Source organism: Passer montanus, unplaced genomic scaffold, assembly GCF_014805655.1.
Source record: "Passer montanus isolate IOZ18808 unplaced genomic scaffold, ASM1480565v1 scaffold53, whole genome shotgun sequence".
In the NCBI taxonomy this organism is placed as follows: domain Eukaryota; kingdom Metazoa; phylum Chordata; class Aves; order Passeriformes; family Passeridae; genus Passer; species Passer montanus.
The window spans coordinates 5,634,606-5,648,547 of NW_024370263.1; the positions used below are offsets into that span (position 1 = coordinate 5,634,606).

Genomic DNA, 13,942 nt, shown 5'->3' on the forward strand with positions numbered 1-13,942 from the left:
CAAATCTCAGAGGTCTTCCCTCATTAGGAGATAAATCACATTGCCAAACATACTCCAACTTCAGCCAAGCTTTTGAAATTTAAATGTAGTTAAAGACTGTTTAAATTCTGGTATATTCAACACGTTTTTTTGTCTTAACAGTCAGAAGAGGCTCTTATTTTTTCACTGAGCTAACAAAAAGGAAGCGAAAGCCACATTCAGCATCATGTGCTTTCTTTGCCTTCCTCTGACTTTTAAGAAATGCTATTATATGATACTTTATGTGATCTGAAGAGCTGCTGGATGGAACTTCACTTACTTGGCCTCAGAACAGGAAGAGAACAATGCTGATCCAACCAGGCCAGTGCAGTTTCGTTCAGATCCTTAAAGCTTGTTGTGGAAACCATCCCATTGAAGGACTCAAACAATGGCTTAATAATAATGCTGAACTGCAAACCATCAGATGTTAAGGGAGACAACAAAGGGGGAGTTCAAAACATTCTATGGAAAAGGCTATGGCAGAGAAAACACTGGATTTCTAAATGGACTTCAACTGCCAGAAGGATTGCAATGTTTAAATACTTGCATTTTAAAATCTTTAACGCAAAAACTGAGAACAAAATGAAACCGTAGTTCCTAGTGATATTCACTATATTTTGCAAAATTCCTCCACACTGACCTGAAGAGGAAAAAAAGGAAAGGGGAATGTGCAAGTTTTTGAACAGCTTCAGTAACTGTAATGTTTCTTCCCCTGAAATCTTTGCTATTGTCTATGTATGCTTCCCAAAAGACAACCAGAGCTGCCTGCAGGGCTGCACTTTCCACAGAGCTGCAGCCACAGCAGAGCCCACAAAAGATTTCTTGCAGTACAATAACCTAGCAAGAATACCTTGCCTTTTCATTGCATTTTACTTTGCAGTTACCTCCCACACGTTGAGGTGAACAAGTTCTGCAAGAATCCACATCCACACGCAGATGTGAATGAAAATTGAGGACGTTTGCAATTTAAGTAACTTGGCTTCAAGTCACAGCATCAGAATCCCAAGTTCTTGGCTCTGAAAGTACCAATACCAAAGCCCAAGTTGATCAGGTTGGTATAAAAGGATACAATCCAAAACTTCCAGTTCTGCAGGGTCCTGCTTCTCACGTACTCATCAAACATCTTCCTCATGTGGTCAAACCTTTGCCGCGTTACGGGAACCCCGGTGGCAGGGAGCTGCTGCTGGCAAGAGCTGAGAACATGTTCAAAGGTCAGAATCTCACCAAAAAGGACACACTTCTCTTCCAGACCAAACTGCAGCAGGAGAAAAGTGTGTATTTCTGGTATGTATCTCTGGTGGAGGGGCTTTCCAGTGTGTGATCCCATCCAGAGTGCAACTGCTCCAGTCAGGAAGAAAACCTGTTTCCCCAACTTTATCTATATTCATGCAGTGAAGTAATTTATCAAACTGCTACAAACACTTCTGGTTACAATGAAACTGAAAATAAAGTGTAACACAGAACAAAGTAAATTTGGGCATCCATTACGGACAAGGCACATTAGGAGTCAAGGAAAATTTACAGTTACTCCTAAGCAATGCTACAGAAGAAGATGTAATGGAGATTCTTATAAAACAGACCAATTTAAAATAAAACCAAGCAGACTTCATTATATTTTGCAAGAAAAACAAAAATATTTTGATTTATTGCTAATTTTAACATCATGCCTAAGCCCAAAATTTCTGCAGATGGAAGTAAAGCCAGTGCAGTTCTCAACATGCTTTGCAATAGTATATAATCATAAACCCACAGAGCAAACTGAGGCACTGGGAAGGTGAAGTGATTTATCAGTTATATTCAGTCAGTGGCCAACTCCTGGAGCCCAAGTTCTGTCTTATATACTCAATCATAATTTTCCATAAAAACTGACTGCCTTTGAGAAAACTGAAGCAAAGCCATTGTGAAGAGTGAGAGTTCAATCACCAGTGATCTTTATAAAAATATCCTCACTGACTTCTCAGAACTATCTGACCTGACACATCCTCCCTGATGCTGCCACTGTTGTGCATTCCATGCTGAGAGCTTGCTGAAAATCCACACAGTTTGCACCGGTGCCCATCCCACAGCAGCTCTGCTTGGAGCTGCTCTGTCCAACACCCCTCTGCTCCCTGGTGTGACACTGAGCACAACTCCCTGCTGTTGGCTGCTGCTCCACCCTGGAGCTCCCCGTTCTCACAGGATGGTGGCCACTGAGCACAAATCCCTGCTGTTGGCTGCTGCTCCACCCCTGGAGCTCCCCGTTCTCACAGGATGGTGGCGTTCAGCTCCTCGATCTCCTCCCGGAGCCGCCTGGTTTCCTCCTGCATCTGGCTCCTCTCCTGCTGCAGCTTGGCGATGTACTCCACTGTCTTCTGGAGTGTGATGGCATGGCTGATCTAGGCCAAATACAGACACACGCTCACTTCCTGCAACAACCTGAGGTTATTATCAGTTTGTCCTCCTAACCTCCACTCCAGCACCTTTAATTTTCCTTCAGTGTGTATAAAAGCACAGGGTGAGGCAGAGTAAAACACCTCAGATACTCAACTCTGCATTTCTCTAAATCCTCTTCACACTCCAGTACAGAGAAATGTGGCTGTAGGGGTTGTCTTCTTCCATAAATTACATTTCTGCTACTTTGTTGAAAGAAGTATTTTAATAATTTAAAATGTTTTATTTCATTATCTGTCTTCTTAAAAAATATTTACAGTTTTACTTAAGATGTGAAGTATGTGCAACATCTCCAGACAGATTTATAGTGCTGGTAGAAGCGCTGCTTTAAGTTGATAATATAAATTATTTAGTTTGGGAAACCTTCAGTTAGGAGGAATAAAATAACCAGACATTTCAGTAAAGCTGAGTTTTCAAAAAGGACTTCCTTTCAAATAGTCTAATCAAGCCAGGAAGTGAAATTCTGACAACATATCACCTAAATTTCTGAAACTATAGAAATTATAAAAACAAATCAACATGCTGCACAAAGAGCTTCCACATTTTCCATGTTTCAAAGCTACTGGTATTTAAAGGACACAAAAAGTTTTGTCGTGCAGATATATCTGTATTTCAATTTAGTGAACTAAATTACCTGGTGTAGCCAGAGTAAATTTTTAGTCTGGACAAAGTCTTTGGACAATGAGAAATTAGTTGGGAATTTTTTTCTCTGTGAACCCAAGCACAAATGACAGGTGAAAGGGGGAAAAAAGGCCCTGATTCTTAAAGATAGCTGGGTGGTGTAAAGAGTCCTAATGAGATTTTCCAAATCATCTGAACTGATCATGCTGGGAGGCAGAGATTTCAATGGCATAGGAAATCCTAGGAATTTACCTGAGCTTTGCCATTCTACCTCTGCTCACTACTGTGCTCCAGCAGGGTGTTCTCTGCTGTGCTCAGCTGACCACTCAGCAGTGAAATAATAAACTACATTTATTAACAAGACTTTTAGAATGGCTCTTTTTTACATTTCACATCAAACTGTAAGTGCTGCTGCAGTACTTACCGACTTGGAGTTGGCTGACACCAAGCTGTTCAGAGCACTGAAACCAATCTTGATATTAGACCTTCTTTTTTGTTCTGAAAGATGCCTCATCCTTCGATTCTGCATAAACAAAATCAGCTCAGTCTATGCTATTCTCCTTTACTGTGCTACTGCTATGATTATTTCAGCTACTCAAATTCAGTGTCATTTTTGTTCACTTGTTGGCATTCACAGTCTCCCCTGGAATGACTCTCCAGAATCTTAATAATGAACTGACAGTGTGTTTGTGGACCAACCCACCTCTGACATCTGCACCTACTTTAAGCATCACTGTCAGGATGGCAAGGACAAAATCTGAAAGATATCATATTACCTGGAGGTTCTGGACTTGCACAGTATGCACATGATGCACTTGCCAGCAAGGCACACAAATGTTTGAAAGATACCATTTGTCTCTGGAGTGCTTTAGCAGAAAGAAAAGGACAACCTACACATCTTTCTAACCTTCAGCTGTGTCACCAGGAAGTAAAGTATTTAGGATTTATATTAACAAAAGAACAAAGATCAGTAGACCCAGAACTGGTCCAGGCTGTGGTAGAAATACCTTGCAATCAGTAACAAAGAAACAACTGGCAGGACTTTTTTAGGCACAGGACAATCCTGCAGCCCCTGGATCCCAGGGCTGGGGAGCTACCTAAACCTCTGACAGGAGCTCCCAAGGTTGGTGCCCAGAGAAAGAAAAGACTTTCCAAGCTACAAAAGGAGCTCTAGTTTCTGCTCAGGCACTGGGAATACCAGATTATTCCAAGGCCTCCGAGCTGCCCAGCACAGAGGAGCAGCCAGTGGATCCCTTCCCAAAGCTGGGGCCACACCGCCGCCCTGTGGCTCCTGCCCAGCTCAGCTGGAGCCTGGAACAGCCAGGGATCATCCCTGGGATGGTTACACGTGTCACAGCCACAGCAGGGACACAGAGAAAGGAGCCAGGAAGGAACAAAACGACTCCAGATATGACTCTGAAAATCCCCACTGCACACAGAGGTGTGTGCCAGGCGTGTGAAGGAGGTGCACAGACCATAACTAACAGCCCAGGGATTTCTTTGTTCTGAGTGCCTCTCTTGCAGCACCCACCCAAGTTGTTCCTATTGCTGCACCATTCAATTACTGCTTTTTCATGGGAGTCTGCCACAGGAAAAGAAGTTCCTTCATCCCAATTTAACAGAGTTTGCACTCTGAGAACCCATTCCTGGAAGAGTGAAGCTTTCTGGCCAGCAGCTCACTATCATCCCACTTTATAATGGAGGAAAGCAGTGTAATAAAGCAGTGAAGTGGTTGCCCAAAACCACAGAAAATGCAGGTCCATGAGCACGACTGAGATTTCCAGTGCACTCCATGCTTTGCCAAACTGAAATAACCATGTTACCTAGCAATACAGAACTGTTTAATCTAACTAACAATACAGAGGAACAAAAGCACATACATCTGGAGCCTGGCAAATGTCACTGTTTCTCTTTTGTCTTACAGAAGAGTTACCAAACAATGCATATCCAAAGCAACTCCTGTCAGAGCAGGTGTGTTTACATGGCTGTAAAGCTGTGCCTTTGCTTTTCCATCTAGTGACCACTTTCCCACCATCAGCCAGCCCTACTAATTTGTTCCTTTGTTACCTTACTCTCTAGCAGCAGAACAGGCTGCATCCACAGCTTGTGAGCTCTCATGCCAAGCAAATCCCTGCCAACCTTTATGAGTAACTTGCAGCATGGTCAGCAATGGGCAGCTCTGACTGTCCTCTGCAACAGATCTAGACCTGAGTTTAGACACAGGCTGTAGGTGTTAAACTTACCTTTCTGCCCTAGAGTAACCAAACTGCCATCAACTCACAGGGTACACAGAGCCAGGGAAGCCAGGAGGGGGCTGGCACTTGCAGAACTGTTAAGTAATGCTCCCTCCCACAAGAGAATGAATGAGAGGGTTACAGCTGATTGTTCTGATGGGGTTTTCATGGAGAAGTTTCTCATACCACCACAGAAAGTGTTCTGACAAGGTCAGTTTGTGTGTGAGGTACAACCAGCACTAGGGTGCTGTCTCTAGACCACCGAGTTCTTACCCCAGTGATTCTCAAAGGGTTTTACAGGTATAACTCAGAGTCTGTGGAGCAGCACAGCATCACTGGAGACATTTAAGTAACTCAGCAGGTCAAGAACTTCCCCTCCAGCAATGGCCAGAGCCCTGCAGACTGAAGAGCCCCAACAAAACAAAGGCAAAAAGCCACAGTTTAGAAAACCAGGCCTGAAACCTTTGACATGCAAACTGACACCTGTCACAACACTCCTGTGAGCCACAGCAGGAACTGCTGTCACCATCACAATGACCTGCAGAGGTACAGCTAAGCCTGGCCCCTCTGGTGACACATCCCTGAGGAGCAGAGTAGACTAGAACCTGACATTTTGGATTGCACAGAGCAGCACAGATGCAGCAGCAAGCTAAGCCTGACATGCAAATATGCTACTGTCCTGAAGCAGAACTTTCTCTAGCTGTGCTCAGACATCAGGACAGAAAAGTAGATATGAAGGCAAAGAAAAGCCCCTCAAAGGAAAGAACACACACCTTAAGTGCAGCCACAGCAGGGTCAGTGGCAGGTTTTCCTGAGCAGCTGTTCTGAGGAGACTGTGGACTGGGGCTCTGCTCAGAGGTGCAGGGGGAAGCCTGGCCTGAATTCTGACAGTCCCGGCCTTCAGAAAGGAAAAAACACAAGACACATTAACAAAAAACTTTCTGTAGCAAATGTAACTGCTGAGAAGTTTCTACTCAGAAATGAACTGAAATGCAGTCAGCAACCAAATTACACTGTTTGATGCAGCAACCACATGCTAGAAAACATCAGGACTGCTGGGAAAGCTTGGGATATCAGGTCCTTTCACAGACATATTTCAGCAAAGGCATGTTGGATGCACAGGCTGTGACTCCGTTGTCCTGCTGGGCTCCCCCATTTGTCTCTAAAGGCCTGGTGACACTTACAAGCCATTTACCACCAGAACCAGCCCAGGGAACACTCCATCAATGCACATGCAAAAGGAGTCTTTGCACTTACCTACAAGGATTGTGTCTGAGATCCTCCAGTCAAAATCAGAGCTATGACACTGAACAACAAACCTATGCAGCACTTCCTACACAGATGCCTTTCATTTCTTGATGACTATGACAGCACATCCTTTTAGAAAGGAGCCACTTACAGGAAGCACAAAATCCCAGTCTGTGGGGATGCTGCACCATCATTTAAGACAAGAATTGGAAACTACTGGATGCAACTGAAGCTGTGGGATAGAAGGGCAGGAAAAGCTTTTCCTTCAAAAATTAACTAGGGATCCTCAAGGCCCACTCACACCCTGCCTATCCAACAGAAACACACTTCCATGTGCAGGGGAGAGAATGCTTACAGCTTTCTAACTTACTAGGTGTAGGTGAGGGAACTTGTGAACTGCTACAGTGGGAAGGGATGTGCTCTCCTTTCACCAACACATCTTGGACTACACTAGGAGGAAAGAGATGTGAGACTGTGGACTGGCTTTGTTGACTACTTGGTGCTCGCTGTGCTGGACCAACCAGAATGTTACTACGGAACTCCGTCACCCCGGGAGCCTGGGAACAGCACAGAAACAGCACAGAGAAAAACAGAGAGAAAGAGCAGGAGGGGCAGTGTGGGGGCAGAGGGAGAGAAGGGATGAGAGAAAGGACAAAGTGGGGGAAGAGATCAAGAAAGAGAAAGAGAGAAAGAGAGATTTGTTACCTTGCCTTTCACTAAAATTAGCAAATTAATACATGATTAACAATCTGATGACACGAAACAAAGGCTAATATATAAGGAATTGGCAGGCACCAAAGTCAGGCTTCTGGCAGGAGACCAGTATCCTTTCATAACTTAAAGCAGTATTACAACACATCAACAGCATAATATACTAAAATCTATCTCCATCTTCCTGCACACAACATACTGGGGACACCCACTCACATACCCAAGGCATGTTTTCCAATATGGCAGTGGAAAGGTGAGCTCCCTGGGCTCCTTCCAGCTTCTGCACAGTTAAAGCACAAACCATCCCCATCCACAGCACTGTGAATAAAGGCTCCTTGGAATCTTACTGTGGTGTGAGACAGAGCCTCTCAGACTATAAAGTGCTTCCAAGCCCATGAAGTGGCCACATTAAAAACAAGCAAACATAATGCTGAATGCACAAATGCATACGTTGGGTAACAGATGATTTACTGGACTTGTTACCCGCCTGAGCACATTATGGCTCTGACTACTTGCAAATAACAGGCCTAGAAAACAAAGATATAATTTTTTTTTCTTCTCCTTACTCTGACAATTCCAGCTGGTGCAATTGCAACATTAGACTGAGACGTGGCTGGCGTCAAAATCCCCTCTCTTTTTAAAGGTGCTGGAGTTACAATCACAGCTCTGGACTGTCCCTGAAAGGCAGCTGAAGAACACAATTCAGTTAGAATAGTTAATGATACCAAAAAAAAAGATGGAAATTATTTTGTACGAAATAACTTGTCATTAAACATGGGCATGGATCAGTGGGCTTCCATTTGGTACTATTTCACTGCAGTATAAAATGCCACCAGTCTTCCAATAATCTCAACCCCTTTAATTCAGTACAAAGGACTTCAACACTCCAGCTATTTCTGAGTTTTCCAGCATCCCTGTCACTGTTTCACAGTGAGTTTACAGAGGTATGTAGCAATTCAGGGAGATACAAAGTGTTTTCATTCTGTCAGAGCTGGGTTTGACAGGAGGAGGACCATCTTCAGCTCTCGTCTTCCATCCACTTTGGGGTCTCAGGTTTGCTCTGCTGACCCAGGAATGGTCAATGACTCAATACCTCATGCTTTCTTGTGTCTTAAATCCTTTCCCTCAGCACTTTAGCCTACCAGCTTCTTTCACTATCTGGTTTTACAGCTGCTTTAGATGACACACAACCACAAGACAACCAAATGTGATTGGGAATCAGCATCAAAATCCCACAATATATGCTAAAGAACCAAGAATTCTGCAGTTTTGGGCAGCTAGAGGTAATTCTGAATAGCAGCAAACGTCTCCATATGAATCTGTGAAGATCTCCATGTAACCAATGCAGATGTACAGTTACTGCCACAGCATTCATGCTGACATTGCTCTTGCCCAGTCTCTACAGAAAATGACTGACCATCCTAAACTGTCACAAGGGAAGGATCAGGCAGACACAGCTTCTGTCTGGGTTTTGATAAAAGTGAACCAAACATATTTGGCTTCACTCTTGGCTGCACTGGTTCAGCTCTCCTTTGTACAAATAAAGTCATGATGCAGGAGAAGTGTCAGCAGAGCTCAGGCCCTGCCAAGCTGCCCCTCTGCAGCTCAGCATCAGGACCCTGAAGGACACACACAGCAGGACAGGGAGACAGTGCAGGGTTATCCAGTGTCCCCTCCCTGACAGCGTCACCTGTGCCTGACAACTGTGTTTTGACTCAACTGGAGTTTCTGCACATTCTCCATAAGAGAAGCCTGTGGATTGCACAAACCTTGTGCCAGCCCTTGCGTGGCTCTGTCACTGACACAGGGAGTTCATTCTTTGAGCATTCCCACATCTAAAGATGGAATCACAGCCTTTCCACTGTTCACTGATGTTCAGCTGGACTTAGGACATCTCTACTGACCTCAAGAGCCTACTCTTACCAGTGCATTAATGTTGCTGCACAGGCTTGGCCTTTCTGACTTCCACATTTGGGGACCTGCAGCAACCAGCAACAATATTTCGAAGTCATTTTACATGTTTATGTTTCTGTCCTACATATGCATCTTTTGCAGACTTTCCAAATCAGCACATTTATCATGCAGTGGTAATAGCAGTGAAGTCTTGCACCTGATGAGACAATCTGTACAGGTTTTTGGGTCCTTATACCACACAGCAGTTTTAACACAAGATATAATGTAAATTGCTTTACAGACAGGAGATGATTTGTTTGTCCTGAACACAAATTACAGGCATAAATGCCTCAGTTACAAGTACTGATGTTTATTCTGTTTCCAAAAATAAAGCCCTAGTATTTATATAAATTCTTGGATTTGTCCCCCGAGCTTGACGTCCCAGTAGTTTAGGAACACCATGATCCCCAAATACATGCCACTAATCCAGATGAGAAACAAAGCCACTGGTTGTGATGGTCTAGAAGTAAATGGTGAAGCACTGGGAAAGTAATGTATGAGGTGAGGAACAACCAAGGAAGCCCTGAGAAAAGCAGGAGCAAATGCTTTCTGCAAATGAGCTGCCTACAATCTTTACTAGGTGAGAAATGCATGTCTTGACTGCTGAAGGTACATGGACTGTTGGTTTATAACACACTGTAGATAGGAGCACTGCCATTAACACCCTCATGCTATTAATCATGGACCAAATTGATCCCAGCGGCATCCCAGAATTCCACCTTGGGTCTGTTCTTCTCCTGAACAGTGATTTTTCTCTTTTGTGGGTAACCTCACTGCCAGGCCCTCGCAGACACACCTACTCCCTAATAAAGCCTGTTTAACATTATTCCTCCAGGCAGGCTTTTTCTTGAATTATTGTTGCACATTTCAAGTGGCTGAAGTCACTTGGCCCCCAGCCAGCACAAGTCTAAAAACAGACTGCAACAATCCCAAGAAGAGTGTTCTGCCTGTCCTGCTCCAGCCTTGAGCTTTCCTACAAGAACCACCTCAAGCAAATTCTCATTCCTTATCTTGTTATTCTTTGCCTTGTGCAGCACCAGTGGCTCCAAATCCCACCCAGTGTGGAAGTCCCAGGTGTTCCTACCCTGACCTGAAACCTACTCCTGACTTAAAGAATCTCAAGGGTCTCTAGACTGCTTGAGACAAAGATCTCCAGCTCCCTCAGGAGACTCTCCTCCTTCACTGTGGCTGAGTGCTCTGAGGGGCAGTTAATCTAAACAGCATCACTCCTAAATCCAGGGCTTCTATGGGGCAGGAGCACAGAGCTGATGGAGCTACACAGCCCATCACAGATGATACAAAAAGAGTCTCCCTTTTGCAGGTCAGCTTTGCACACTCAACTAAACTGCTTCCAATCCTTGCAGCAATCCAGAGCATCCCACTGAACAGTGCAGCCACTGCATTCAGACAGCAGGTTCAAAGGTTCCGTGGACACACTCAGAAGTTCTATTTTAACTTATTATGTAAAGCAAGAAAAGCAAGAAGGTCTTTTCCTCCTGCTAGTCCCACTCAGAAAACAAAACCATCCTCCCGCAGCGCTCCTCACCTGGGGTGATGAAGGCATTCTTTACCACTAAGGACACTGTTTCAAGCTTCGGAGCAGGCACTATTTTTTGTGACTGTTTGGGCCTTGTCCCAGCACTGGCCAGAGGAACAGGTTTGGGGAGTGCAAATGTCAGCTGGGACTGCAGCTGGGGCCGGGGCTGCCCTTGCACAACAGCAGTCTGGAAGGCCAGGTTACAAGGCACTCCTGCCCCCGGCTGCTGCGTGGCCAGGACCAGGCTCTGGCTCTGGCTCTGGCTGAAGGTGGTGGCAGGGGCGTTGTGGGTCAGCGTGGCAGACGCCGTGTGAGTGATGACCGAGGATTCACAGAGGCCGAACTTGGGGGTTTCTGGAGCGGCGAAGGCGGCGGGCGCGGGGCTCAGGCTGGAGCTGAGCGGCACCGCGGGCAGCGGCGACGGCTGCTGCGCACTCGGCGGCTGCAGCAGCGGCAGGGGCGTCGGGAACACTGACATGAAAGTTTGTGGCCCGCTGAGAGACGAGTCAGGAGGGAAGTCTGCTGGCTGGATGAAAGATCCCCCACTTCTAATGCTGGAACACTGGTCAGCAACGACGTCAGGAATGACAGGAGCGGGTACTGAGGAAGGAATCAGTCCATCACTGATGTTCCCTGCTGGAAGCGTGCTGGGCAACGAACCCGACGGCAGGACAGGAGACTGGGAGACAAGGAAATGTCACTGACTCAGACATGGCTGAACTCCTCCTGAGAGGACATGGCTCATGTCAGAGTCTTCTGTTTGAAACCTCTCTTACCTGGGACGAGTGGCTGCTGCTGTCTGTGGTAGCTGAGCTGACAGCAGACACGGAAGGGAAATAATTACTGGAGCGACTGGGCGTGAATAATTCTGAAATATGAAAAGCCACCTATTAATTTCTACTTTTCATACTTAAGATACACATCCTAAAATTCACAGGAATATCAGTATTATTTAGCAAATAATGAAAACATGATCTTTTTGCTTCATACAACTGCTGTTGACTGAGCAGTGAATTGCTGTCTTCAGAGGAACTGATCTCTTTGGGGCTGACTCCTTCAATTTTCATGCAAACTGGGACAATGCAAAAATCAGTCCTGTTAAAGGTTGATCTACACACAGACAGCCAAGAGCTGATCCTCAGTGAGTCCCACAAAGTAGAGTTATCTGATGCAGACTGCTTGCAGAGCCAGCAAAGAGATATAGCTCTACTTCCACGAAGATCCATAACCATCAAAGTTGGCAGCAGTAGTTTAGTGTTATATGGAATTCTTGACAGTGCCATAAAACATTCAAGGACAAACAAAATGTTAAATGTCTTCATCACTAAGAAGTGTGAAATGGGGAAACCTTAGGTGCTTGTAACACTTAAACTTTTTTTAAAAACCTAGTTCATAAATCACTGCAATATTTAAGAAATTAATGAACTCTATATATGATTCTTACCCTGAAAAGGCTCAAAAGTATCCATAAAATCAAAATTTGGCTGGAGAGGAATAAGCCCTGGTTGAATCATGTCAGCATTTCCTAAGTGTCCTGCAAAATTCAGGAGACAGATTAGATTAACTTCCCATCACTCACATAATAACAGCAGCAGGAATAAAACACTCCACAGCCAGGCTTGGCCAAGATGTTACAGAAAAACTGCTGCTGAAAGGAACTGAGCATCTGCTTCCCTTCAGAGCTACAGCACAGTCCAGGTATCAAAGCCACTGGGGAATGAAACTTTCAATTACCAAAATGGAAGAGGTGAAACCTGAAGGCTAATTGAGCTGCACTACACACAACCTTGCTGGAAAGCACAGCCTGATCCGCCACAGCTCATAACAGAGTATTTTAAAGTAAACCATCACCCATTTCATCTGCCTTGAGTACAATTCATGTAAACCATGGCTGCTCTGGAGCTGCTCAGACATCCCTGCAGCAAGGATGGTGAACACTGGACATGTGCTGTCCCATGAGACAATCAGAGCCTCCAGACAGTTGAATAGCTCTTGGGATTGTTTGTACAGATGAAACTTGCACTGGTTCTACCCAACAAAGCCAAACACAAATACACAGGCACTCCCTTAAAAATACACACACAATTATGCTTTGAGATAAATCACAATGCCTTCATCACTGATAAAGTAAATATTGCTCATTAAAGATTTATTCAGAGCAACATCAGGGGGCAAAGCTGGGAGCAGCACATAAGAAGCTAAGACAGAAATTAAGTTGGGATCATTAAGTGGGATTCTATAACCTACAGAATCATAAGACAGCTACATTCCCTGACCTGTTTTTATCTGTATCAGAAATAGAAGATAGATTTCTTAGGCAAGACTACAAGAGCAGCAAAGCAACAAACCAGAGTTTTTGTAGGGGTTCTCACTGCAGCAGAGCTACAGCCAACAAATACCTATGTCCCTGGAATTTGGCCAGGAAACCAGCTGATGTGAAGAGAGCGTGGAGAACAGGGTGTCGGTGAACTCGGACATGAGCATGTCTGCATCCAAGAGGCTGCCTTCCTCCATGGGGACAGGGGTTTCTCTGCCATACCTTCTTTTTTGCCAGAGAACCACATCATCATCCTGTCAAAGGAAAGGAGGAGAGGTCAGGCTGCCTAGCAATGCCAAAGCAGTCTGGTGCATAGCTATAAAAGCAGCCCTCGTTTTTCACATTTTTAAAGAAAGAACCTCTCTTTGAGAAGCCATCAAATGGACTGAATTACTTCAGTGGTGCTTCTGATACACCAGCAACTTCAGCTCACTGAAACACCAAAACACTCTGGGAAAGATTTTTGCCCAAAACCCAGATATTGACTAGAAGGACATAAGCCAAATAACAACACTTCCTTGTTTGATTGATTACACAAGTATTTTCACACCCAGTTTAACAATCCCTTGGTTTGAATAAAGATTAAAAATAACATGACTAGCAAGAATGCAAAAAACAACTCCTGTCTTGTGAGATGTATCTGAAACTCTGACTCGCAGTGAAGTGTAATTGTACTCTGAGTTTGCACAAGACACTTTTTGCCCATGAAAAATACAACACAATGTGACTTGGCTTGCCCATCCCTCACTACAGGCTGAGTTAAACTGCACTGCCTTGCAAAAACAGCAGAACAGTGCTTCTGATCATCAGTTTAAATACCCAAAGTAGGTTTGGTAGTTTAAAGGGAAATACTAAATGGTGATACCACTGTTC

The 13,942-nt window shown here is 44.6% G+C and overlaps 1 protein-coding gene across 2 annotated transcripts in view; it reads right to left on the reverse strand.

The window, feature by feature from the left end:
* Positions 1 to 13,942, reverse strand: part of LOC120509703 (MLX interacting protein) — a 44,485-nt gene that overhangs the window by 5,399 nt on the left and 25,144 nt on the right. For both annotated transcript variants that reach the window (XM_039724693.1, XM_039724692.1), the window contains exons 6-16: positions 13,152 to 13,323; positions 12,197 to 12,286; positions 11,529 to 11,620; positions 10,762 to 11,431; positions 7,829 to 7,950; positions 6,922 to 7,108; positions 6,077 to 6,201; positions 3,494 to 3,592; positions 2,266 to 2,393; positions 1,088 to 1,211; positions 299 to 428 (exon numbers count right to left, since the gene is read on the reverse strand). In XM_039724693.1, the coding sequence (XP_039580627.1) occupies positions 299 to 428; positions 1,088 to 1,211; positions 2,266 to 2,393; positions 3,494 to 3,592; positions 6,077 to 6,201; positions 6,922 to 7,108; positions 7,829 to 7,950; positions 10,762 to 11,431; positions 11,529 to 11,620; positions 12,197 to 12,286; positions 13,152 to 13,323 (1,939 nt within the window). The remainder of the gene's footprint in view (positions 1 to 298; positions 429 to 1,087; positions 1,212 to 2,265; positions 2,394 to 3,493; positions 3,593 to 6,076; positions 6,202 to 6,921; positions 7,109 to 7,828; positions 7,951 to 10,761; positions 11,432 to 11,528; positions 11,621 to 12,196; positions 12,287 to 13,151; positions 13,324 to 13,942) is intronic.